The 27,846-nt window shown below is 43.3% G+C and overlaps 2 protein-coding genes across 2 annotated transcripts; one reads left to right on the top strand and one right to left on the bottom strand.

Annotated features, from left to right (window-relative positions):
* Positions 1–7,985: 7,985 nt before the first annotated feature.
* On the bottom strand, positions 7,986–13,972 carry LOC129862708 (uncharacterized). The gene is made up of 4 exons (XM_055934608.1): positions 13,107–13,972; positions 12,761–12,813; positions 12,563–12,651; positions 7,986–11,535 (listed from the first exon to the last, which is right to left on the bottom strand). Exons 1-4 carry the CDS (start codon positions 13,970–13,972, stop codon positions 8,647–8,649), a joined length of 3,897 nt encoding a protein of 1,298 aa, XP_055790583.1. The 3' UTR covers positions 7,986–8,646.
* An 864-nt stretch (positions 13,973–14,836) lies between these two features.
* On the top strand, positions 14,837–17,021 carry LOC129862710 (deformed epidermal autoregulatory factor 1 homolog). Its single transcript, XM_055934610.1, has 2 exons — positions 14,837–14,961; positions 15,047–17,021. Exons 1-2 carry the CDS (start codon positions 14,853–14,855, stop codon positions 15,232–15,234), a joined length of 297 nt encoding a protein of 98 aa, XP_055790585.1. The 5' UTR covers positions 14,837–14,852; the 3' UTR covers positions 15,235–17,021.
* The last annotated feature ends 10,825 nt before the right edge of the window (positions 17,022–27,846 follow it).

Below are 27,846 nucleotides of genomic sequence, written 5' to 3'. Positions count from 1 at the left end.
TAGCAATAAGCCGATGGTGAAAAATAAAATTATCTTTTGATGCCATATGGCCTCTGGTTCTATAGGAAATCACTATCACCATCTGCTGGTCAGTGACTGAACTTGTACCCATCCAAAACATGATGACTGATCTAATAATGCTATACTTTCTATAAAAATGTATTTCCCTGCATACCTCTAAAATTGTATGCCAGCACCTCCAACCAAAGACAATTTCTGGTATTGTATGGCACTTTGGCGTATGGTAACCTTAGGCACGATTCTGAAAAGGATCACTTCACTCTGTACTTAGTGCTCAATCCTATCACATGTAACCGAGTTACACTCACATACCTCAAGTTAAGATATAGCCCTTAATGACCACAGGTAGGTACAAGGACTAGATAGGGGAATATGCTTCCCCCTATTTTATTCTTTCAGATCAGTGTTCACCAGAAAGCCTTATCACTATGTTTACCATGTACACACACATTCTAAGGAGGCTTTAAAAGTTTATTTGGCAAACTTAAACTGTCACCACTTTGTGACATGTTCTCTTTGCAGAAAGGGTAACACTTCAATGCAGGAAGCTATGAGACTCAACCATGAACCCGCAGTCCAACAACAGGTGCAGTAAAGGCACCTTTTCTCAATTACTGTCTTTTGCAGTGTTGCAGACATGTGTGCAGGCATTTGTTCACACACTGAACACCCCCAGAACTTGAGTTGCCCAATGTTTTAATGTAAAACGTGTTGTAAGGTGTATGATATTCTATTATATTGCATATTTCCCCTTCAACTGTCCACTGTATATTATCGTAATCCTCATACTGTATTTTGTGTTTGCCCCAATGCAAGTAAAAAGCATGAGCTGACACACAAACACATTTTTTTTGTAGAGGTGCTGCCTACTGACTGATGGAGAGAAAACTGTATAAAAATAAAGAAAGTCACACACTCTATATATACTCCCAACAATTTAATGGGTAAACATAACACAAACGCATTGTTATCACCACCCTTTGTTGCAGTGTTTATATGAATCTTACAGTACATCTTTATGTCTTTAACAGGATGCAATTCGCTAGATGCTAGGGTGGCAGGTAGCCTAGTGGTTAAGAGCGTTGGGTCAGTAACTGAAAGGTCACTGTTTTGAATACCTGAGTCGATTAGCTGAAAAATCGGTCTATGTGCCCTTGAGCAAGGCACTAAAGCTGAATTCCATCTTCTAAGTTGCTCTGGATAAGAGTGTCTACTAAAATGTAAATAGAATTCTTGTCATCAACAGTTGCCTGAGTTAATTACAGATATAGTACTGCAGCTCAACAATTATACTCCTGAGCAAACATTCCATAACTACAGGTGGCAGTAAATCTTCAGCCTTGGCTTCAAATCTGTTCAAATAACACACTCCAGGGGGCAGTATACACCCTTTCAGTTTGTTTGCCAACTCATAGAAGTAGTGGAAGAAGAAAATGGACTACTTCAAAATGGCGATGGCCTCACCATTACAGACGCCAATAAGGCACAGATATAATGTTGCAATCTCCATATAACTCTATGGACCCTGCCTCTGCTCCTCGTCTCCTCCCCTTGAGTTTGTTAATTCATTAACGTGATTGAAGTGAAAGTGAAAATGACCAACCAACACCACCAACCTCACACTTGTGTTTTCTCTAAGGAATGGAAAAAGGGATGGAGGGATGGATGCATTTCAGATAATTAAAAAAATGACTATTTGGAGCATATTGGAAGATAAGTCCTGTCATCATAGCCCTTATATACTGTGAGAAGAACCTTAGAATTGTTTTTTGATGAGCCTTTCTTGTGTTTGATTGGTTATACTGATCACTGCTTATTATATGAAAGCATGTAAAACATGTTTTACTGCACTAATGTTTACATTTAAGTCATTTAGCAGACGCTCTTATCCAGAGCAACTTACAAGTACATACATTCATACTTTTTTGTACTGGCCCCCCGTGGGAATCGAACCCACACAACCCTGGCGTTGCAAGCGCCATGCTCTACCAATGGAGCCACACGGGGCCCATGTTAATAGGCATTCCCTATTTTACACTTGAGGTAGAGCTCATGGTTAATGTCTTTCCTGGGTTTCTGGTTGTGAAAGAAGACTGTAAACTGGTTTCCATCCAATCTTTTTATGCAAGTAAAGTACTGCATGTCGGATAAAAAATGTCACAACAGACCTAATGGAAACAGCAAATTTGTTGATAAACTTTCCAAATTTCGACAAAACAAATTTTCGCTAGACAAGGTTTATTTTTTTGTGTTGGAAAAATTAATTGTGTTAGAAATGGCAGTGGAAACGTTAATGCGTAAATATTGCTATTATAACCATCATATTGAAGTAGACTTGGGAATCACGCAATGATATGTTGTGCTGAAATTTGTTTTTATTAATGTAGGCTACACTACCTAGGTATCCATCCAATTGGCGACAGAAGTTTCAGGCAAATATAAAAAAATCGCATTTTCCCACCAGATATGTGTTTCCATAAAATGTACTTGTTGTGGATAAAACGCTGTGCATGATGACGTAATCAATCAATCAAATGTATTATAAAGCAGCACCGGACTGAGGGGCAGCACTGGACTGAGGGGCAGCTCCGGACTGAGGGGCAGCTCCGGACTGGCCGACGGCTCTGGCTGGTCATGGCTGGCCGCCGGCTCCGGCTGGTCATGGCTGGCCGGCGGCTCCGGCTGGTCATGGCTGGCCGGCGGCTCCGGCTGGTCATGGCTGGCGGGCGGCTCCGGCTGGTCATGGCTGGCGCGCGGCTCCGGCTGGTCATGGCTGGCGGGTGGCTCCGGCGGCTCGGGACAGACGGGCGGCTCGGGACAGACGGGCGGCTCCGACGGCTCGGGACAGACGGGCGGCTCCGACGGCTCGGGACAGACGGGCGGCTCCGACGGCTCAGGAGAGACGGGCGGCTCGGGACAGACGGGCGGCTCTGACGGCTCGGGACAGACGGGCAGTTCTGACGGCTCGGGACAGACGGGCGGCTCTGGCGATTCGGGACAGACGGGCGGCTCTGACGCTCGGGACAGACGGGCGGCTCTGACGGCTCGGGACAGACGGGCGGCTCTGACGGCTCGGGACAGACGGGCGGCTCTGACGGCGCTGGGGAGGCAGGCGGCTCAGACAGCGCTGGGCAGGCAGGCGGCTCAGACGGCGCTGGGCAGGCAGGCAGGCAGCTCAGACGGAGCTGGGCAGGCAGCTCAGACGGCGCTGGGCAGGCAGACAGCTCAGACAGCTCTGTGCAGATTGGCTCTGGCGCCTCTGGACTGAGGGGCTGAAGCTCTGGCAGCGCCGGACAGGCGGGAGACTCTGTAGCGATGAGACGGAGAGACAGCCTGGTGCGGGGGGCTGCCACCGGAGGGCTGGTGCGTGGAGGTGGCACTGGGTAGACCGGACCGTGAAAGCGCACTGGAGATCTTGAGAGCAGGGCTGTCACCATCCGCCCTGGCTGGATCTTCACCCTAGCCCGGCAGCTGGGATGTTGCGCACCAGGCTAAGCACACGCACCGGGAACACCGTGCGCTCCATCGCATAACACGGTGCCTGCCCGGTACGACGCCCCCTCTCCACTGGAAGCACGGCTGGGAGAGCTGTAGCGCCGAGCTGGCAGATGACGTGCAGGGCTAGGGAGGCGCACAGGAGGCCTGGTGTGTGAGGCTGGCATAGTCTTAACCAGACGGCTAGCACGCACCTCAGGACGAGTATGGAGAGCTGTCCCCGGTGACATCAACTCCCCGACACGTTCAGTCGGGCGGATGTCGTGCCTCATGCACCAAACCAGCACCTCCCTCATAACTCTTTCCTCCAATTTCCCCATTAACTCCTTCACTGTCTCTGCATCGCTCACCTCCAATTCCGCCCTGACCGGCTCCTTACGGTAAGCAGGGGGAGTTGGCTCAGGTCTGACTCCTGACTCTGCCACACTCCCCGTGTGCCCCCCCCAGAAATTTTTGGGGCTGCCTCTCGGGCCTCCAGCCGCTCTGCCGTGCTAGCGCCTCATAATAGCGCCTCTCCGCCTTTGCTGCCTCCAGCTCTTCTTTGGGGCGGCGATATTCCCCTGGCTCTGCCCAGGGTCCTTTGCCGTCTAATTCGTCCTCCCATGTCCATTCCTCCAAATAGTGCAGCCTCTCCTGCTGCTGCTGCTGCCTCTCCTGCCGTTTACCACGCTGCTTGGTCCTTGGTTGGTGGGTAATTTTGTCAGGGTTGTTCTCCTCCTCATCTGAGGAGGAGCATGGATCGGACCAAGACGCAGCTTGTGGAGAATACATGATTTATTTATTTTAAAGAAGACAAAACGACGAACACTGACAAACTATACAAAATAACAAAACGAACGTGACTGCTATAACACTGAGTGCAAACATGCAACATCACATAGACAATTACCCACAACCTGTCTAATGCCTATGGCTGCCTTAAATATGGCTCCCAATCAGAGACAATGATAGACAGCTGTCTCTGATTGAGAACCACTCAGGCAACCATAGACATACCTAGACACCTACACTGAACACAACCCCATAAACTCTACCAAAACCCCTAGACACTACAAACACCCTCGACTAGACAAAAACACACAAACATCCCCCATGTCACACCCTGACCTAACTAAAATAATAAAGAAAACAAAGATAACTAAGGCCAGGGCGTGACAACTATTAAGCCATTTTATCAAAGGTGATATAGGCAATAGCCATGCTGCTTATTCTAAAATACTGTCACCATTTTCATTAGTCTTGTAATATTGCATTACGTGGGATTGATTTTGACTTTGGTGTAGATATAATCTGCATGTGCACAAATTGATACAATTAAACCAGTTGGCCTCTGTTATAAATCAATTGTAAACTGTAAATTCTCCTTCAAATCCCTGGGTGAATAATAACTTGTGTGGTGTCCTAAAAATAACTAACACATGATGGTGACTGCAGATACCTCCCGAATCTGGGTCAGGCTGAATCTGTGTCCGAAATGGCACCCTATTCCCTACATAGTGCAATACTTTTGACCAGGACCCATAGGGCTCTAGTCAGAAGTAGTGCACTATATAGTGAATAGGGTGCCATTTCAGACAGATCCTGACACACCCTTCTGATGTATGTAAACAACTGCTTGATAGAGTGGAGTGTCATGTCCCATTCCACCATGGTGACCACATTTTGACATCATAGGCAGCAGCATGTGAGGACCTTTACACACACTGAGCATCATGTGTTTGCGTCATAACTTAATTATTATGGTTAAAGTGTTTCTGCGAGCCATTGTGTAAACAGCAATTAGCCTTGGGGTCGTTTTTGAATTACGGTGACATTTGTGCCCCTCAGCTTTACAACCATGAAAAACACTTAAAATGACCAATAGTTATTCATCATACATGTTTTTGATTATATTGAACTGTTAATTAATGTAAAACATAATGCAAGTCCTCTATACTTTAAAACGTGATTAAAGTAAAGCAAATTGCTTGTCCCAGTAGCGATGAGTAGAGTTTGACATATTCTTGGGATTTAGAGATACTGTATCGAAGTCTTATTTTGAATGCTAGAAAGTATGCAAAAGTATTCAATATATTATATAGATGAATAAAACTAAATTAATTCCCCCTCTAATTCCATGCCCAAATGCCTTAAAGAATGACCCAGTGAATAACCCATGGTGTCACAAAATAATTGCGTTTTGTATTTTGAGCATTGATTGTTATAGACTGCTAATGTGTACTGGCACAGAAAGTAACGAGTCACATGTTTTTTGGCCCTGCACTTGTTAGCAAGCAGTAAGAAAGTGAACCAGATAGACACTTACAGAAAGATCCTAATAATCACAGAACGTTCCATCAGTCATCATCATGCGATAGGGAACAAGAAAAGGATCTTCAGCACATTTGTGTTGATGACGTATTATCACCATGACGAGTCTCAGTGAAACAGCTGTGGATGAATGTGAAATCATCACCTTGCCCTGGCTGATGGCGCATGACGCTCGTAATCATGACGCACGGCTCTAATGTCACTCCAGTGTCACACCTCACCCTCAGACGTACACAGCCACTTCAGCCACATGGCTCTCATGGAACTCGTGTTGCATAATATCCTGACATTGCTCAAATGTAGCTGATGGACACAACTACATCCACCTTTAAAACCTGTAGATGAGAATTTAAGATATTAAGGAAAATATGATTTGCCATGTTAGCTGAACATGCCCTTATTTCTCTTTACACAGATAGAAGAGGCACTCTGCGTGTCTGCCCTTTTAAGAATGTAATTGTGTCTCTCTGTGGCTAAAAATGTCCACATGTTATTTTGCACAGCTAAAGGGTGTGATAATCCTCACACAGGACGCTCCCGAAAGCCCCTGACAAGCGGTTGCAGCTGTACTACCCCGACCACAGCCAACAGCTAAAGTTCAAAGACACCCCAAGGCACTAGCTATCAAGTTACTCGAATTGAGTACAAGCTTATGGTATTGACCACCTATTTAATCATATTGGTGATTGATGGGAGAGTCTTTGATGTTTGGTGAAGTTAGCTACATAAATCATAAGGTGAATAACTGCACTTGGTTTGATAGAGACATTACATTTTGTACAGTGTGTGAAGAGAGACCTGCTTGTCCAGATTGGCTGTTGCACTGTGACGCTATAGGGAATATACAGTACGCGCACTAGGCTGCGTCTTATGTTCTGTCATCCCACTCTATTTGGAAAAAGAAAATCTGCGTCTTGGAAAACGGCCTTCCATACTTTCTGAAAGCATGAGTCAGATAGAGACAAAGAGATTGAATTCAGTTACATTCAGTTAGGTTTATATTGTATATTAATAAAACCATTTCAACACACCAGAAAGACTAATATACACAGCATTGTCTTGACATAAGAACAGATTCAAACTGTCTCAAGCTGATATGCGGTAAGAAGTGGACTATGGTTTCTACACTTTCTGTTTTCCCAATCAACCATACATCAACATTGACCCATGATTGTGTTGTAATCTTACTATTAGGTTTACACCCCTTTCATAACTTCTGCCATGTTTATTTACCAAGAGAACGAAGCAGAAGACAAATATCTGTTGTTTGCTCTAACATGGACAATAAAGTTGTATTGTATGAGCCCTATACAGTATCTAATGAATCTAACAGTAATGCATCAGAGTACAGGAAACAGATGTGTCATCACAAAGTCCTAACAAGCCTGGATGGGAGCGAATTGAAATCAAATACATCTGCTAAAATTACAACCACACTCACTACTGCTTGACAACCTCCAGTGGTGCCATGTAGAGTTCACCTCCTAAAGGTCAGTGGTGTGATGGATGGAGTCCCACAGTAAGAATAAGGCATGAGATGTCTTCATCACAGAAACGGACGGTGGGCCGGTCCATCTTTAGGCCAGTGGGCTTTTTTGTAAAAAATCACATAAAATGGCCCTGTTATTAAAAAATGTTATTATGATTTTGGTGCAGAATGATCATCATTTGACTAATGGGCTGATGGTGACTGCTTATACCTCCCAAATCTGGGTCAGACTGAATCTGTGTCCGAAATGGCACCCTATTCACTATGTAATGCACTACTTTTGACTAGAGCCCTATGGGCCCTGGTCAAAAGTATTGCACTATATAGGGAATAGGGTGCTATTTCTGACACAGATTCAGTCCCATTTCATGTACACCGACCCAAAATAGTTTAGTGAACTGGCCCATTTGACCCCAGTGTGTCAGAAATGCTTGGGAAGATTTATGGTCCCAGTCCGCCCCTGCTTCATCACAAAAGTTCTGCATGCAGTATGCTTGACATTGTGGGAAATGTCTACATGTTTTTGAAATGTGTCCCAGGGGTACTGTAAATACGCATGTGGTCAATTATATTATTTGTTGAAAGATTGCAGGAAATTACATTTTTTTTCTTCTACTACTATTATCAGAAAAGAGATTCATAGACATAATATTTTGTTAACCATATTTATTTATTAAATAACAAAGTAATAACATACTGTAAATTGATATTATGAATCTGGAGGCATCTGGTACAAAATAAATCTAATTTAGACTGTTTTAAAATCAGTTTAATTTACACCAAATACAATAATGCAATAAAAGTAGTTATTATCAATAATTCATCGAAGCAATGGTCCACAGCCTTGTATCTGGTGTGTTATTTGAACGCAAGGCTTTGAACTAATGTGTTCAAATAACATACATGCTGTCAAGATGCATCAATAGTATGGCCAATGTGTAGAAAAGGCACATAACATTCTATTAAAAAAATAATATTATTGTGTGCTCCATTGAACTGAAAAAGGGTCTGCCTTGAACTAGGTGACGCTCATAAGAGAATAGCGACGTAGAGTAATTAACATCCTCGCCTGTTAATATAATTTTAATAAGAATGTTCTGAAATATATATATATATACAGTATATATATACACACAGTATTTCTTGATGGAATTTTACTAACTTTAACGTACATTTACATTATACTCTTTGCAGTATGCTACACACCAATCATTTTATACATTTTACATCTACATTTGCGAGTTCATGTATTCTCAGATGAGGCGTAATGAAAAATAATTCAACTTAATTGTGGAGCACTTCATAAACACTGAAATATATTTTCACAGGTCTCAACCTATTCTACTATTTCCTTTCATCGGTTGTTTCTCCCCCTGACAAACCAGCCAGATCACAGATAACAAGTAAAGACTGAAACAGGCCATAAAGTCATAATGGTAAGCAGCAAAAAAAAACACCACAAACAGGACGGTGTATAACAGTGTTTTTGAGAGATTATGCCAAGAAAATGTTTCTCTCCACCACATGACATTGCTCCTGGTGCTATCCTGCCCTCCCTCCACAACGGGCACTGTACTTGTAGACTGATGCTCCTCAGTCTCTGTGTCTGGCTGATCTTCCAGGTTGCTTGCCTCATCCACAGACTCACTGATGGATGGCATGGACAGCCTGCTGCCTCTTCTACTTATTGAGGGCCGTTTCCCAAGACTCAAGTCCTTGTTTCGCTGCTTCTGTGCAGCCCTCAGACTGTGCATGTACAGCTCCATCTCATCATCTGACAGGGACTCTGTGGACGCGTTGTCTGTTTCAGCCCCACCTTCACCTTCTTTCTCACTGGCAGGTTCATCTGTTTGAATGTAGGATTCCCCGTCTCCTTTGATGGAATCCATTTCCTCTCCTCCAAGATGATTGGTGTCCAGCGTTACGTCATTGTAGCAAAGATTTGACACTTCATCCGTCTTTAATGTATTTTCTTCTGGGCCTGATTTTTCTGCAACATTTACATTCGTGCTCTCACCCCCTTTACCCTTACCCTCACAAGTATTGTCCATTGGGTTGCTTAACTCATCCACCAATTCATTTTGATCATCTAGTAATTCTACATCTACTTTGTCTTTCTCTGCTTCCTCCTCCTTCTCTTCCTCTACAATCTCCTCTTCCTCCCACTCTATCCATTTCACATCCCCCTCTTCTAATTCCTCCAGCTCTTCTTCAACAACCATCTCATCCTCCATTTCTTTCTCTATTTCCTCCTCGCCTTTCACCAGCTCTTCCTCCACCCTTCCTTGTATCTTTTCCCATAACATAATTTCTTCTTTATCCTTATCCACCTCTTCTACTGCCAACTCCTCCTTGGTCACCTCCTTTCCCACTTCCTCCTTTGTTGCCTCCATCTCCCCTACCTCCTCCAATTCCTTTTCCCCAGCCATCATCTCCACTTCTACCTCTCGCACAACTCCTTTCTCTTCTTCCCATTCGCCCTCTTCCACATATTCCCCCATCATCTCCTCCTCTTCTTCTTCCAGAGTCCCCTCCCAGTCTTTTTCTATTATATTGTTCTTTAGCAGTGGTTGTCCATCACTTGGACCTTTCTCGTTCTCTGTAGGAACTAAATCCTCCTTATTTTTCATAATTACAGGGTCATCTTCCTTATGAATATCTTCTTCTTTGGACATTGGGACCTTGTCAGTGTCTTTATCATAATCATCCCTCACATAGTTTGTCATCGCGCCTTCTTCCTCACTATAATCCTTACTGTCAATAGAATGCCTGTTTTCTTCATTACAAAAGGTGTTTGACACTTCAAATGATAGGTCACCCTTCACTTGATCTGTTTGTTTTCTCATCAACTTCTCCAATGATGTCCATTCCGTAATGACAATGGGATCCTCTTTTAACATTGTCCCACTGGTTTCTTCCTCCAGTGTGTCCGTACAGGTCACAGCTAAGTTTTGGTGCTCAGCGGGGATCTTTTCCTCCACCTTTGTTGTTGAAGTGAAAACTTTTAGGTCAGCATACACAGGCTCTAGCATGGCTATATATGTGCCTACTAATTCTGTGAATGTGCCTGTTGACCATTCATCAGTGTTGGCTGAGGAAGGGTTCTCCATTTCCTCTGACTCATCAGGTCTCTCATATCCACCACTGGCCCCCTGCAAAGTCATTTCAGCAGAGACATGTGTTGACCCCATTTCAGTTTGTGACTGTAAGAGACTACCTTGTGTTGTGTCTATCGAGGTTTGTGTTTGGGAAAGTGTTGTGTCTGGAGGAGTTTGTGAAAGTGTTGTGTCTGGAGGAGTTTGTGAAAGTGTTGTGTTTGGTAATGGGGTTTGTGTCTGGAAAAACGTGCTGTCCTGGTGGATCTGGGACTGGGGAGGCAGAATGTTCTCTTCAGGCCCCTGGAGGCCTGAGTCCTCATTGGGGATTTGTGCCCTGAGAGCAGCAGCAGTGTGTACGGCAGTGTGAGCCCTGGGAAAACCTCCTGCCTCTTCTGACAGAGGTTCAAGTTCAGACTTTTTTTCTGCACTTAATCCAGAGATGAAATGTCCTTGGTTTGATTCAAGATATTGCTGTTGATCTACAGGCTTTTCTTCAGGTGTCCCGTGGGTATCAGCTGAAACACGGGAGTGAGCTTCTACGTAACTCTGGACTGTACAGCCTGTTGAATCCCTTCCATGCAATGTCCCCCTTGTTCGATTCCCAATATCGGTTGAGCTCTGGCTCTCACTCGCCACTCTACCAAATACCTGACAGTATAGTGGGGCCACAACATTTCCAAACGTAAAGCTATTGGTCTGGCTGCCAGGGACTAAGCCTGCTGTGCTGTTCCCCAACCTTACAGTGTTATCTGAATGTGTTCCTTCTGTGCTGATGGCAGATCCACCCTTCTCCGGTTCCATCTGCATCAGAGCACTTCCCTCCACTTTAGAAACAGACGTATCACCATTTTGGCTCAGAGCAGCGGGTTGATCAGTTAAATCTGACTTGTTGCTAGGGATTGGTGAGGCAAGTTCCTCTCCCAGCTCGGATGGGGCTGAGCTGACCATTGAGTCTATGTTCTCATGTTTCACTGACTCCTCACAAGACGTGCTGTCCCTGAGACCAGGAGACAATTTGTTGCACGTAGCCAGAGAATCTCTCTGGATGAAGCAGTCCTGCACCTTCACCAATCGTGCTGTCTTTCGTCGGTTTCTCCGGCTGGAGTTCTGGCTGCTCTCAATCTGTCAAACAGCAAGAAGGATAGATTCAATATCGCTTTCTCACACAATGCCTCCTCAATGGTTAGGCTTGTTTGGGGATGATGACATTTAGATTGGCAGGTTCAGATTAAATATTGCTCATGACCAAGCCAAAATATATTTTTAGACATTTAATTTTGGCACCCCAAACCAAATCTCACATGAGCACTGGCCTCTGGCCAGTAACATTTGAATGTTTGAGTTTGTAATGTAACCATTGCAATGTGTTGCTTAGTCACTCATGTGACCATGTAAGACCTCTCTAAGCTCCTGTCATGGAATATATATAAATACTTGGCATTTGACTCAAGTGTCATAAAGATGCAACTAGCACAGTATGTTAAAGTAGTGATTACCAGGGCTCGGACATCAGTGATCACATGCCATATTGAGAAAGAGCAACAGGGTTCACTGTCTCCTGTTTCTGAGGTCAGCCCAAGCTGTTTAAAGATGACCTATAAAGAAATCACTCCGCCATTTCCTGGTTGCTAAAATTCTAATAGTTTGCTTAATTTCAATTTATGTGACAAAATAAGCAAGTTTAGTGTAGAGAATCATTGTACCATCTAAACTGCTGTGAAATATATTTTCCATAACCAAAAACATTGTATTTTCAGCTGGTATACAAAACCGAAAGTAAAAGACGCAAAAACGAAACTTAGAAATAGAGCACATAGAACGCTTCTCATACTTGCTTTCAATGAGCATGACAGATCTATAACACACAGTTCTATGTGAATTTAGTGGGTCGCTCAAAAAGTTACATATTGCAGCTTTAAGCCTAACCATGGCATTTTACCATGCCATTTACTGTAGATTACATAAAAACTTAATTAAACCTTGCATTAATCATCATTGAAGGCCACAATAACAAGTAAGGCTCATTTGAAAATCGTACATAAATGCTATGCCAAGCTATGTATCACAAAAGCGTATGTTGTAAGAAAACCCTGGATACGTGACTCATCTGTAAAAGTTCTGAAATCCAAATGCTGCAAGTGTTACTCACCAGTAATTTCTGATGATCATCTTCGAGTGCTCCTGACTGAGACTCAGAGATGTTCACACTAGTCATCTCTCCTCCATGTTTGTTTACATCTAGAGAGGAAAAATCATAATTTACATTAGTTAATGATTTAATGTAATTGATTTTAGTGTGTGGACGAGTCATTTAACTTTTTAATGATTTAGTACAATGAATGATTACCTGACGATTCATCACTGGTTGATGACCAGTTTTCATCACAGGGAAATTCATGACTGTAAATAAATGAAATGAAAGCTCAGGAAAAAAGACCCAAAAACAGTTGTCCAACATTTACTGTTAAATCATAATTTCATAATAAACTGCAAGTTGGCTTATTTTTAGGAAGCAAATATATCTAGATATATGTAAAATAGTGTATTTTGAGGCGAGGCATTATCAATGTGAAAGCATCATAGTTTTGACACGACTGGACCGTACTGAAAACGTACTGCTGTAGCATTCAATCATTCCATCAATCTACACACAATCAAAACAAGCATGTTTTGATTCATCTGATCATCCTCACATGTTGACTTTCAGGATGCTTTTCCTACGCTCGGTTTTGTATTTTTGTGCTTTATCTTCCAGCTTTTTGACTTTCTGGTGACAAAACATCACATAGTTCCGGTCACTATTGTTGGCCCAGAAAGTTCCAACAGGGGTCTCATACCGGAGACAGAAGTCCACTCTGGCCCCCTTTTCCCCAAAGGGGGGCACCAGGGTGAGCTTGAAGGAGAAGCAGTCAGTGTCTCCATTGCTGGACCCTGGTATGTACTCTGCCAGCAGGTCAAAGTGCGTGGCCCAGGCATCCAGAGAGGTGCGGATGTACACCATCTTATCAAATGAGACATTGAGAACACGGACCACGCCCCGCAGTATCGTAGTCCTGTGGAGTAACTTAATGCTCTCCAGCTCTAGTTTCTGCTCCTGAACTCTCAGGACCATGGCTTCTTCGGACGGTGGTGGAGTGTATAAGGAGGACAAGTAGTATTCCTCTACCTCTTTCTCTCCCTCAAGGGCGTCGAAATTCAGCGGGATGGTTATGTCCCACGAGTCAAACTCTTTCACGTTCACCAGGTTTTGGCCGAGGGCGTCCGCAAAGGACACCCTCCTGGAGCTTGATGGCGTCAGCTCGAGCTCACAGTCCTTTAAGTCATTGGAGCTCCTTCTCCGTGGTAGAGGGGAGGACCTGGGCCTGATGCCGCCGATCACCTCCGCGTCAATCGCCTCGTCCCCGTCCCAGGTGATGAGCCCTGGGACACCCAAGAGGCTGCTGATCCCAGTGGGTCTTGGTTCAGCCGCAGCAGACTCCATTGGGCTGTCTAGTGACAGAGTGAAGGGGAATCGCAGAGCCAAGTTCTCTGCTTCTCTCTGGCAACTGACATTCAACATGTTGTGACTAAACAGATGGAGTCGAGTTACAGATGACATTGTAGCGAGGGTCAGCACTATAAATAGGTCAGAAGGGACTTCAACTATGCAGGGTGGGCTCAGGAGAACACTGAGAAAATAATCTCAATGCCTGTTCTTTGAGACACTGATTGACAACAATGATATAAATAGTCAAACATTTGAGTTGTAGGCTGATCTTAATAACTAACTTCGCTATTTGATCCAAACTAATCTAATACAATGAGCATAAGCAAACTGCTAAAGCAACACTTGAGTGGTTTAAGGGGAAACATTTAAATGTCTTGGAATGGCCTAGTCAAAGCCCAGACCTCAATCCAATTGAGAATGTGTTGTATGACTTAAAGATTGCTGTACACCAGCGGAACCCATCAAACTTGAAGGAGCTGGAGCAGTTTTGCCTTAAGGAATGGGCAAAAATCCCAGTGGCTAGATGTGCCAAGCTTATAGAGACATACCCCAAGAGACTTGCAGCTGTAATTGCTGCAAAAGGTGGCTCTACAAAGTATTGCCTTTGTGGGGGTGAATAGTTATACGCGCTCAAGTAATTTTTTTGTGTCTTATTTCTTGTTTGTTTCACAATAAACAATATTTTGCATCTTCAAAGTGGTAGGCATGATGTGTAAATCCAATGATACAAACCCCACCCAAAAAATCTATTTTAATTCCAGGTTGTAAGGCAACAAAATAGGAAAAATGCCAAGGGGGTGAATACTTTCGCAAGCCACTGTATCTTAAACGAAACAGACCATGTAAAACCAGACCCATATGCCACATAACGTCCCCAGCAGCACAGACTGTGCAATGTAATGTTTCTTTCTGCTCCTCCCTCACATGACAGACTGGCAGGACCACTCTACAGATGGGCAATGGTGTCAATCCCCAGAAGGCCACTCTGACAGTGGTTCACACTCATGGGAGCATAGTGAACGCAACAGGACTGATGAACGCTCCAGCCGCCATGACCTCTGGTATGCTCTGGGGAATCTCAGTTACAAAAATTAATATCAGTTGTCATGGTAACTTCAGTGTTGTGTATTATCTTGTCATTCCCAGGCCCCCAGACTCCCTCTACTCCAATGACCTTAGGGCATGGGAAAAATGTCTCCAAGCACAACTGGGACCCGTTCGCGTACAACATCGAGCTGCCAGTGTGCTCCATGAACACCAGCGGCATGCTGTACAAGATTAGACTGGTCTCATGTAGCTGTAGGTGTGGCCACAAAGTGGAGCTCTTGGTTTAAAGATGAGGACAGTTTAGGCTCCATTACTTTCCTCTGCCCTGGCTGGAGACCGTGTCCACTCTGATTACCAGTAATTGCAGCATCACGACTGGAAGTAGAAATTAGTGTAAACACAGATTTGATTTTAGCCAAAGTTGAGGAGTGGCAGGGAATAGGGGTGAAAGAGGTGATAGGTTCGCCGCTATGGAGTTCACTATTTTTAAGAAACCCAGCTGAAAAAAGCTGTCTGAAAGAAGCCATATATTCTTCACTCAACTTGAGAATACATGGGTTATGGTGAATGATGCCTATCTCCATTTAAATAATTGTTGCCATGTTCGCTTGTCTTGTCTCTGCCGCCTGTCCATTCCACTGGTACAGGCCCATTGAATTTGAGGACATGTCAGGACAGGCGAGCGGCAGGGATTGGAAGAGAAGCATCCGCTATGCAGGGCGTCCACTGCAGTGCCTCATCCAGGTGAGCAAGCCAGCCCACTCAGCCCACAGTCTGTCAGTCGTGACAGTCTCTGATGGCACTTCTTTTTATTTTTGGAACTCTTCAAACCCTGGTATAATATAAACACACATAAGACACGGACAAATGTGTCAAATTACAGGAAATGAGCTTTAAAACAGCAACATGTTCTCTCTGCCACATGGGAAAATGTGTAGAAGTGCAAAACATTTGCATTCAAACAGCGTAATGTTCTCTCCACCAAAAGGAGGGGTGTAAACAGTTAGAGCAGTTTCATGTTTAATTCCTGGCATTATCAGGATTAATTTAAAGTGTTCAGATACATCTATCTCAGAAAGATCTGACCAAAACATAATCAGAAACTCAACCAAAACGATGCATCCAACCAGTGTGTAGAGACACAATCTTGATGTAGTCATTGTGTGCTAGAAATGTGGGACCAAACCACAATTTGACTACTTGAATACACTACTGGTCCCGTGTGGCTCAGTTGGTAGAGCATGGCGCTTGCAATGCCAGGGTTGTGGGTTCATTTCCCACGGGGGGACCAGGGTTCAATTCACACGGGGGGACCAGGATGAATATGTATGAACTTTCCAATTTGTAAGTCGCTCTGGATAAGAGCGTCTGCTAAATGACGTAAATGTCTATGCAGTGCATTTGGAAAGTATTCAGACACCTTCACTTTTTCAAAATGTTGTTACGTTACAGTCTAATTCTAAAATTGATTAAATTGTTTTTTCCCTCATCAATCTTCACACACTACCCCATAATGAACCCATAATGAAAAAGCAAAAACTGTTTTTTAGATTTTTTTCTAATTTAGAAAAACTTTAATACTGAAATATCACATTTACATAAGTATTCAGAACCTTTGCTATGAGACTCGAAATTGAGCTCAGCTGCATCCTGTTTCCGTGTATCATCCTTGAGATGTTACTACAACTTAATTGGAGTCCACCTGTGGTAAATTCAACTGATTGTACATGATTTGGAAAGGCACACACCTGTCTATTTAAGGTCCCACAGCGGACAGTATATGTCAGAGCAGAAACCAAGCCATGAGGTCGAAGGAATTGTCCGTAGAGCTCCGAGACAGGATTGTGTTGAGGAACAGATCTTGGGATTTAATAAATCATATTAAATTGAGGATTCAGAAAGCATTTCTAAACTTGTTAGGCATCTTGGTAGAGAATTGCAACACCAGGATGGTGTGTTTGATTCCCGGGACCACCCATACATAAAAAGGTATGCATGCATGACTAAGTTGCTTTGGATTAAAAGCATCTGCTAAATGGCATATGTTATTTTATAATATATTCCTCTAAAACATTTCTAGGATGGTCCAACCAAGGAACTACAGGAAAAGGAGGGCTGAACATGCCCCCATTTACATCAACGGGGCTGTAGTGGAGTGGGTTAAGAGTTTCAAGTTCCTTGGTGTACACATCAACAACTTAATATCGTGGTCCAAACACACCTAGAAAGTGGTGAAGAGGGCACAACAACACCTATTCCCCCTCAGGAGAATCCAAAGACTTGGCATGGGTCCCCAGATCCTCAAAAGGTTTTACAGCTACACCATCGAGAACACCCTGACCGGTTGCATCTGACCGATTGCAACTGCTCGTCATCCGATTGTAAGCCGCTACAGAGGGTAATGCGTACAGCCCAGTACATCACTGGGGCCAAGCTTCCTGCAATCTAGGACTTATATACTAGCCAGTGTCAGAGGAAGGCCCCAAAAATTGTCAAAGACTCCAGTCACCCAAGTCATAGACTGTTCTTTCTGCTACCACATGGCAAGAGGTACCAGAGCACCAAGTCTAGGTCCAAAAGGCTCCTTAACAGCCTCTACCCACAAGCCATAAGACTGCTGAACAATGAAGCAAATGACCACCCGGAATATTTGCATTGACACCCACTCTTTTGTTTTTACACGGCTGCTACTCGCTGTTTATTATCTATGCATAGTCACTTTACCGCTACCTGCATGTACAAACAACTAACCTGTACCCCCGCACATTGACTCGGTACCAGTACCCCCTGTAAATAGCCTCATTATTGTTATTTTATGATGTTACCTAATTTTTTTTATTTTTTACTTTAGTTAGTAAATATTTTCTTAACTCTATTTTCTTAAAACTGCATTGTTGGTTAAGGGCTTGTAAGTAAGCATTTCACGAGAATACCTGTTATATTTAGAGCAAATTTAGTTCTCTCGGTCTTGTTTTCCCCCATTTTTTTGATTTTCTTTGTTCACATCAGGGTACCACTTTTGAGGTCTGGGAAAAATCTAAGATTTTTTTTCGTGTAGTTACCCTTTAATTCAGTGTGCATGCAGTGTTTCTGTAGCACAGTAAGCACACATGTGATGGACTTCGCAAATCAAATGCCAACTTTTGGTGCCACTGTGCAACGAAAACGAGCAAGTTAACCTTTATTTATTGCGTGTGTGTGTATGAGAGCCAAGATGATTTGGAGTAGTCCTACAGTACAGGTATTATTCTTCTGTTCCCATGCTGGAGACCAGGGCTTGATTACAACCTGTTACAATGGTGCCAACATTTTGTGGCTGATCTGGGGGTGAATGTGTCAAAGACCTGACTGGGCACAGCACCGTACGGTATGGATCGTTATGTTGTTGTGTGCGTATTTGTGTACGGAGGAACATGCAACTTGGTTCCAGAAGAAAATCACTTGAATGTCCTGATGTTCCTTATGTTCATCAAGGTAAGTACTTCTTGGTGTAACGCCGTCCTATGGCAATTGTGCAAACAGCACATATAAGCCTGGGATATTAACCATTCAAATTTGGATTTTGAATGACCATAGAATTCTATGGGTTTGATTGACTTTACTCACTAAAGTACACTGAACTGACTAGTTAGCATTAACTACACTGAACAAAACTATAAACGCAACATGTGAAGTGTTGGTCCAATGTTTCAGGAGCTGAAATAAAATATTCTAGTAATTTTCCATTCGCACAAAAAGCTTATTTCTCTCAACTTTTGCGCACAAATTGGTTTACATCCCTGTCAGTGAGCATTTCTCCTTTGCCAAGATAATCCATCCACCTTACAGGTGTGGCATATCAAGAAGCTGATTTAAACTGCATGATCATTACACAGGTGCACCTTGTGCTGGGGGCAATAAAAGGCCACTCTAAAATGTGGGACAACATTCCACAGGTCACAATCAACAACCTGATTAAAACTTATTCGGGATTGGTGTCCCTTCCACGGGACGGTTGAGCTAACTTAGGCTAATGCGATTAGCATGAGGTTGTAAGTAACAAGAAAATGTCCCAGGACATAGACATATCTGATAAGGGCAGAAAGCTTAGATTCTTGTTAATCTAACTCCGCTGTCCAATGTACAGTAGCTATTACAATGAAAGAATACCACGCTATTGTTTGAGGAGAGTGAACAATTCTGAACATGAAGTTATTAATAAACAAATTAGGCACATTTGGGCAGTCTTGATTCAACATTTTGAACAAAAATGCAATGGTTCATTTGATCAGTATAAAACTTTGCACATAGACTGATGCCATCTAGTAGCCAAAATCTAAATTGCACCTGGGCTGGAATAATACATGATGGCCTTTCTCTTGTATTTTAAAGATGATGGTACAAAAAAAATACAAAATAACGTTTTTTTCCCCTTCTTCGTATTATCTTTTACCAGATCTATTGTGTTATATACTACTACATTCCTTTCATTTGAAAGTGTTTCCTTCCATACACGTCAAAGTGTTTCCTTTCAAATGGTACCAAGAATATGCATATCCTTGCTTCAGGGCCTGAGCTACAGGCAGTTAGATTTGGGTATGTCATTTTACGCAAAAATTGAAAAAAAAGGGGATAATCCTAATCCTTAACTCTATGCGACGGAGATGTGTCGTGCTGCATGATGCAAATGGTGGTCACACCAGATACCAACAGGTTTTCTGATCCACACCCCTACCTTTTATTTAAAGGGATCAGTGACCAACATCTGTATTCCCAGTCATGTGAAATCCATAGATTAGGGCCTAATGAGTTTATTTTAATTGACTGATTTCCTTATATTGAACTGTAACTCAGTAAAATCTTTGAAATCTTTGCATTTATATTCCTTTGCTATCAAAAACATTCCCCCGGTCATCACTCATTAACACAGCCACAAAGTCAGAATTATGTCTAAACCATGCCCATTGCCACACATTTTTTCCCAGATTTTTGTCGTATTTTACCTCCCTTTTTCGTGATATCCAATTGCGATCTTGTCTCATTGCTGAAACTCCCCAACGGGCTCAGGAGAGGCGAAGTGTGAGTCATGCGTCCTCCGAAACATGACCCGCCAAACCACGCTCTTTAACAGCTGCCCAAGCCAGCCGCACCAATGTGTCAGAGGAAACACTGTTCAAATGACGACCAGCCTGCAGGCGCCTGGCCCGCCACAAGGAGTTGCTAGAGTGCAATGAGCCAAGTAAAGACCCCACGGCCAAACCCTCTCCTAACCCAGACGACACTGGGCCAATTGTGCGACGCCCTATGGGATTCCCGGTCATGGCCGGTTGTGACACAGCCTGGGATCAAACCTTTGGTCTGTAGTGACGCCTCAATCACTGTGATGCAGTGCCTTAGACTGCTGCGCCACTCGGGAGGCCCTTAACATTTTATTTTTAACCTAACCTTAACCCTAACCTTAACCACACTGATAACCTTATGCCTAACCCTAACCTTAAATTAAGATCAAAAAGCAAATTGTTCATGAATTTTTACAATATAGTTGTGCTGTTTAGTGGAAACCATTCCCTCTGGCCTCAAGGGAGAAAAAACAACAGGCCCTACCTTCCAGGTAGCTAATTAGCAAAGGACATAGCTAGCTAGCTAATGGCTCCACTGAAAAAAGAAAGACTACACTCTTAAAATCTGTGGTAGATGTGTCGCGCTTGTGGGGAAAACTCTCCCAATAAGTTACAAACACAATCTCTTTATTGCCAAGACGCCAGAGAAATACGATACAAGACACATGGGGGAAAGTGTTGTGGAAGATAATTGGTTGGTAGCTTAAGCCAATGAGTAATGCGCCGGGAGATTCACCAAGCACTCTGTATTGGCTAGCGAAGGCCAAGTTTGACGCGTTGGTTCACCAGACCTTCTGCACATTTGGGCAGAAGTGTCTGGGAACGAGATTGGTCCTTGCTATTCGAGATCCCGGGACATCCATACCCCATTGATGTTGCAATTTTCAATGGTTTAGGTTAGGATTTGGTAAGGGTTATGATTAAGCGTAGGGGTTAAGGTTAGCGTTTAGGGGAGGGATGTCCCAAGGATTCCGGATAGAGCTAACTGAATGAGATTAGGTGTAATGTGACTAACTTGACTTTAGAGCATGTGCCATACTTTAGCACCTTCATGAAGCACGTTTATATCATATTCAACACAGTGGGTATGTCACATTTGACATTGTTGATTACTGTATGTCACACAGTTATGCCACATTTATGAACCATGACATATGTTTATAGATGCTTTGTAACACATTTATGTAGTGGTTATGAAGGCATTATGAAGAGTATATGAAGCCTTTATAAGCTGAACGTCATTTAAAGAGGGACTGCATTTTGTCCAAATGGGGGGGACAAGATATATAGTGTAAAGTGCTTTCATTTCAAATTAAAGGTGACATTCTTCACTATTGCCTCATATGAAACATTAGATCTCAAATCCAAAATGCTGGGGTATAGAGCCAAATGAAACATTTTCACTTCCCTGTCCAAATACATAAGGAGCGGAGTGTACACCTGATTGTTTAGAATGCAGAGACATGATTGATTTCTCAGGAGCGCATCCTCCACGCTGCCTCCTGTACTTGTGCGGCCTGCTGCGACGACCTCCCGTCGATGAGCGAGTTGACTTTGCAGAGACAAGTATGTCGGTGAATGAATATCTTTTGAATATACTGGTAGCTCAAGGTGAAGCTCAAGGGATAGGATGTTAGAGGTGTAACATACAGGACCACTTGGTACAGACCAGCAGTGTGTGGTTTCCACGCCATGAAAATATTGATGATCACTTCTAAAAGCTTTGTTGTGAAATTCACCTTTCACATTCTGTCCCATCACACTGTTATATTTTTTCACCAGTACCAAGGATATGCAGGGGAAAACATGAATATGGTAAGTAGAATTTATTTATGACAATCCAGCCAGAAAGTAGACAAACAACAGCAAATCATGTGTGTCTGCCACGTTTTTCCCTGACGTCCTGGCTATAACAGATCTCTAGGCTGGCAGACATAAAGGGCAGACTCAGGGGCATTGGCTTATTGTTTGTAAGATAGGGAGGGAAATAGTTTTCTACAACACAGCATACATTTTGTTTCACAGCTGCTTTTGCCATCTGCAGGAAAGGCAATCTTTGCTGAGCTTGGTGCTCACATGAAACAGAACATTCAGCCGTCTAAGCATTTCTTATAGAACTCCAAATCTTTTTTTGTGCAGAAACTAATCAACCTGTCCAACAGTTCACGCAAATAAATCATAGAAGTCATGAAAAAGTAATCACGGTTGTTGCTCACCAAGCATTGCACTTTCCCCTTTTCTTCTTGTCCAGATGGGTCCGGTCTGACTTCTTGTCCCTTACAAGAGGTGCAAGAAGGAGAACGAGCAGCCGACCGCTCCAGAGAAAATGGACCAACCACCGCCCATGAACATCAGACCGGCACCAGGGGTGACGTGAGTTGCACACACACACAAAAAACCACACACACACACACACACACACACACACACACACACACACACACACACACACACACACACACACACACACACACACACACACACACACACACACACACACACACACACACACACACACACTTCAGATGCCACAGACAGACAATGCAGAGAAATCCCTTACAGTGACTCTCAGCAGGCGTCTGTTGGAGGATAAAGAGTGTCTGACGTCCTCCTTTTAACCTATTGAATGACATAAATGGGTCCCATCTTTCAGAGGTAAGTCATTAAATAGGTGTTACAGGGGCTTTAGAGACGAGTCAAACAGAGGACAGAGGACATGGTAAAGCCTGCTCAGTCGTCACCTGTGATTACCTTGTCAAAATGGCACCACAGGGTAGTTGCTGGCACAGTTTTGGAAGGCCAGTCAGTGGACAAACTGTCTGAAAAACTGCTTTGGTCAACTAATAAGTTGCATACCCCCCTGTTGTAGGACAGTGGGTAAAATAGAGGTTCTCTGCTAGTATCTAGCACATTGAGTCCAACATTGTCCTAGGGGAAATTAAGCTCGTCTTTGCCTCAATCCAGCTCCATCTTTTCTTATCACTTATCACATTTGTCTGCTTCTTTTTATTTTTCAAATGCCGTGTTGGGGCAGTTGACTGCTATCGTGCTCTCGAATAAAATGGAGTCATACGTCTTTTGAATTGTTTTATCAACAGTATAAAAGTTGCCAGATTTATTTTAGACATACTGCATATTGGACCATATCTTTATGACATTGCATTGTTGATGGCTGGAAAAGTTCTGAAACAGTTTTTTTTCTCTTTTAGATCACACACAGCTCTATTGGCCATAATATCAATACAAAGTAGGTTGGCTTATACAAAGTGGTTTCTATACTAACGTTCAAAAGTTTGGGGTCACTTAGAAATGTCCTTGTTTTTTAATTTCTAAGTGACCCCAAACTTTTGAACGGTAGTGTAAGTCCAACTGCCCCTGTAGATGGGGACAATATGGGCATTACTAAAGCACTCAAATGTTTTTATTCTGAAATCAATCAGTTAATCAATCCGTAAGTTGTCATTGTTTCCCCCAGTCACAGTGTCTCAGTCAGGCCAGATCACCATCTCAGGGACCCTGAGCTTCGACTGGATGTCTCCAGGTGAGACCACAGCCATTCCTTCTGCAGGTGCCGCACTGGGCGAGATCTTCACCAGTACAGCAGGTACCTACAGTAGGTCACCCCACTGCCATCACACAGCACACAATTAATGTTTACCCACTACACTTTGTGAAATAACCCATAGCTAGGCAATAGGCATCAATAGGCATCAATTTCTCAAAGGTCTTCAATTGAGAGGATATACTGTATATGGTTTTGAAATAACAGCTAAATCCAAAATGCAAAGCTATTTACACAAGCAAAGTGGATCCTACAGATGTATTTGCCTAATCTTCAGGCAGGACTCGGCGTGCACATTTAACATATTGCCCTAAGTAATATGTAGAATGGCGCCGGAGAAGATGGCTGATGTTTTACATGCTCCTAACCAACTGTGCTATTTTGTTAGTTTTTTTGCATTGTTTGAAACTTATTTGTTTTACTCATTTTGTACATAATGTTGCTCCTACCATCTCTTATGACCGAAAATAACTTCTGGACATCAAAACAGTGATTACTCAACTCAAACTGGAAGAATCATTTTTCTTTAACAAGTCCGATGCAAAGGATATACTGCTTTCTCGGGATTGGGCCCAAATCCCTGTCATTTGCGTGCAGAAAAGACGGAGTAAAAGGGAGCAGAGGTCAGGCTGCCTTCTGAGAATTCGTAGGCGAGTGAGTAAACTTCCACTGCCATCCGTTCTATTGGCCAACGTGCAATCATTGGAAAATAAAATGGATGACCTTTGATCAAGATGACCTTTTCCCCTCAGGAGACTGAAAAGATTTGGCATGGATCCCCAGATCCTCAAAAAGTTCTACAGCTGCACCATCGAGAGCATCCTGACTGGTTGCATCAATGCCTGGTATGGTAACTGCTCGGCATCTGATCATAAGGCGCTACAGAGGGTAATGCGTACGGCCATGTACATCACTGGGGCCAAGCTTCCAGCCATCCAGGACCTCTATACTGGGCGGTGTCAGAGGAAAGCCCAAACAATTTTCAAAGACTCCAGTCACCCAAGTCATAGACTGTTCTCTCTGCTACCGCACAGCAAGCGGTACCGGAGCGCCAAGTCTTGGACCAAAAGGCTCCTTAACGGCTTCTACCCCAAGCCGTAAGACTCACCCCCCTCCATTTGTTTTTTACACTGCTGCTACTTGCTGTTTATTATCTATGCATAGTCATTTTACCCTTACCTACATGTACAAACTACCTCGACTAACCTGTACCCCCGCACATTGACTCGGTACCCGTACCCCCTGTAAATAGCCTCGTTATTGTTCTTTTATTGTCTTACATTTTATTATTTTCTACTTTAGTTTATTTGGTCAATATTTTCTTAACTCTTTCTTGAACTGCACTGTTGGTTAAGGGCTCGTAAGTAAGCATTTCACGGTAAGGTCTCCACATGTTGTATTTGGCTCATGTGACAAATAAAGTTTGATTGGATTTTAAGCATAAATTGTCATCTAGTCCTCTGCTCTGTGTGTTAGACAGATAGCGACAGCGTTGCACGGTATACCATAACTTCGGCACTTTTTTGAAACTTGAACATGAAAATGAAAAATCGTTCGGCACTAGAATTTTTGTTACTTTCAGTACTTCTGTCAAATGTTTCTTGTCATATACGGATTGAGAGGATTGAGTCTGTCTAGTAATTTGTCTGAAACTTCTCACGGTGGCAGTAGTTAGCCAGGCTGCATTTGCGTATGCAGCTGACAGCACAAGCCACTTTTAAGAAGCAAGCAAGAAGAGAGAGAAAATGCCAACAGCACGGCTTCTTCAAACGAAAACATTCCTATGCAACTTGTTGGCAAAACTGGCTGCAGAAGCAAACTATGGGAATACTTTGATTACAAAGCAGATGATGAGGGCCAGCCCACCGAAACAACTAAGTAAAAGGTTTTACTAAGCAGTGCAGTGAAAGGGTGGTTTAGTTCCAAAACGATATAAAACAAGTATTTTACACATGTCATTTGCATTGTAACCTTGTCATTATTCTACAAAATGTTCATTATGTTTTTGTGACAATTACATGAACATTCAGCATGACATTCAGGTTAGCATTATAATATGATTACACAAGCCAAAAGTAATAACCACAGTATCTCATACACTGGAGTCTTCAATTATGCTAGTGGAATAGAAGACTGCCATACAAGCTATGCGCATTGGGAGGTCACCTGGTCTTGACAGAATACCCCCAGAGTGTAGATTTTTGGACTCAGTTGGGCCCTTTACTATTGAACATGCTGCAGCTAAAAAGGGCTCTTTCTCAATCAATTTAGAATATTGCTTTAATCTCACTTAAAAGAGACAAAGACCCCTCAATGTTACAGTTATCATCCAATATCACTTTTGAATTCAGACATTAAAGCATTCGCTAAAGTTTTTGCCTTCCGCCTTGAACCTCACCTGACCAAACGCATTCACCATGACCAAACCGGCTTACTAAAACCACGTTTAGCCTCTGACAATGTCCACGGTCTCTTACATGTCATTGATACAGTTAATAACGCTACCAACATTCTGACATTGTTCTTTTCTCTCGTAAAAAGTCTCCATGTTCTATACCCTCAAACTCAACTCTGGACCGCGAAGCCAGTTCCACTGCATTTTTGAATTCTTCCCCTTTAATCAGGGACTGAGACCTGGGACAGCAGGTGTGTGCAATTAATTATCAGGTAGAACAGAAAAACAGCAGGCTCCGGACCTTCGCTAAGAGTTGAGTAACACTGGTCTATACTGTATTCCCTATGGCCAGTATGACTGGCGTTTGCCATTCAGAGCCTCGACATTAAGTTCAGTACATCCATCCACACTCCCTGTGAGTGATCAGTCTGTCAGACAGGTATCCTGCAGCTTACCTCTACTCAGCCAGCCATAATGGTGTGAGCCGCATCCTCTCAGTGGGACTGCACCCAACGTTAACCTTAAGTGGCTAGTGTGAAGCCTTGAATGGTAAGGTTGCTATGTCCTTGAAAGCTGGCTGGACTAGATGCTAGATGCAGACTAGATGCTGCTCTATGTGGATAGCATGGTTAGTTTGGGCCAAGGTGAGAAGGTTAACGTAAAGGTCTCAGAAGATAGAGGTGAATGACGTTTCTCTGTTGATATTAGTGTACAGATTTTTGCTGCTGCTCCTGCTTTGCTGTTTTGAGTCCATGTCCAAATTCTCTCAAACATTCCGCCTTTCTTGTCATTTTTTCCCTTCATTGGTAGGCTACTTACACAGTAAATGTACTAAACATGTTACCATTATATTGCTGCCTCATATGGAGTAATTTCAGAATGAGATCATTGGCCAGAAGGGAAGAAGATTAGTATAGAAAGACATTTACAAGTTTCTTTCAAATTAATGTCCACGAAGGGAACAAGATCAGCAAAGAAATACATTTTAAAGTACTGGTATAAACTTTAGCTTTAGTCCCAGTTCCCTCCCTCTCCTACCTGTTGAGACTCCCTCCCTCCCTGCATTTTGCAGCCCCCTCTTAATTTAGAGTGCTGTTCTGAAGTACTGTCACGATCCCCTATTCCCCCCCCTCCCCAAGAGCCCTAACAACACACACACACACACACACACACACACAGACACACACACACACACACACACACACAGACACACACACACACACACACACACACACACACACACACACACACACACACACACACACACACACACACACACACACACACACACACACACACACACACACACACACTTAAGCCCAGGCTCTAGGCTACTTCTGGACTTTAGTGGAGCACCATTTTTAAAGAAGTGTTAGCTCGTCACGACTGCTTTGTACAGTATATGTTAAAGCTATGGTAGATGCGTAGCCAGGTCAGCTCAGTACAGCTTGTTTTGGCTTGGTTCAGCTCAGTTGTATGAGAAGCCAGTGTGAGACTCAAAAGTGTATACGGAAGTGCTCTCCGCGCTGTATTGACATTTACATTTTAGTCGGATGGCATATTCTCATTATTGTTCTCTCTGGCTACCTAGTTAGGTGGGCACTGTATAATCCAGAGTCGGAGTCCTGCTCTCACCCTCTGATGCAGCTCAGTGTTTTTTCAAGTGAACAATGAGGAAGTTAGTTGAGGGTGTTATTTCTCTCCTCTCCCAGGAGAGTGTTTGGACTTTTATTCTCCCGGCTCTGGTGGCTGTGGGGCATTGTGCCAGGGAAGATAGCACCGCTATCTCCAGGAAACTGATCCTCTAATCCCACCAGGGTTTTACAGGTGGAGGTCACAGTCT

This window comes from Salvelinus fontinalis, chromosome 9 (genome assembly GCF_029448725.1).
Source record: "Salvelinus fontinalis isolate EN_2023a chromosome 9, ASM2944872v1, whole genome shotgun sequence".
Lineage (NCBI taxonomy): Eukaryota > Metazoa > Chordata > Actinopteri > Salmoniformes > Salmonidae > Salvelinus > Salvelinus fontinalis.
The sequence above is the reverse complement of the archived record's forward strand: the minus strand, read 5'-3'. Positions and strand labels throughout refer to the sequence as shown.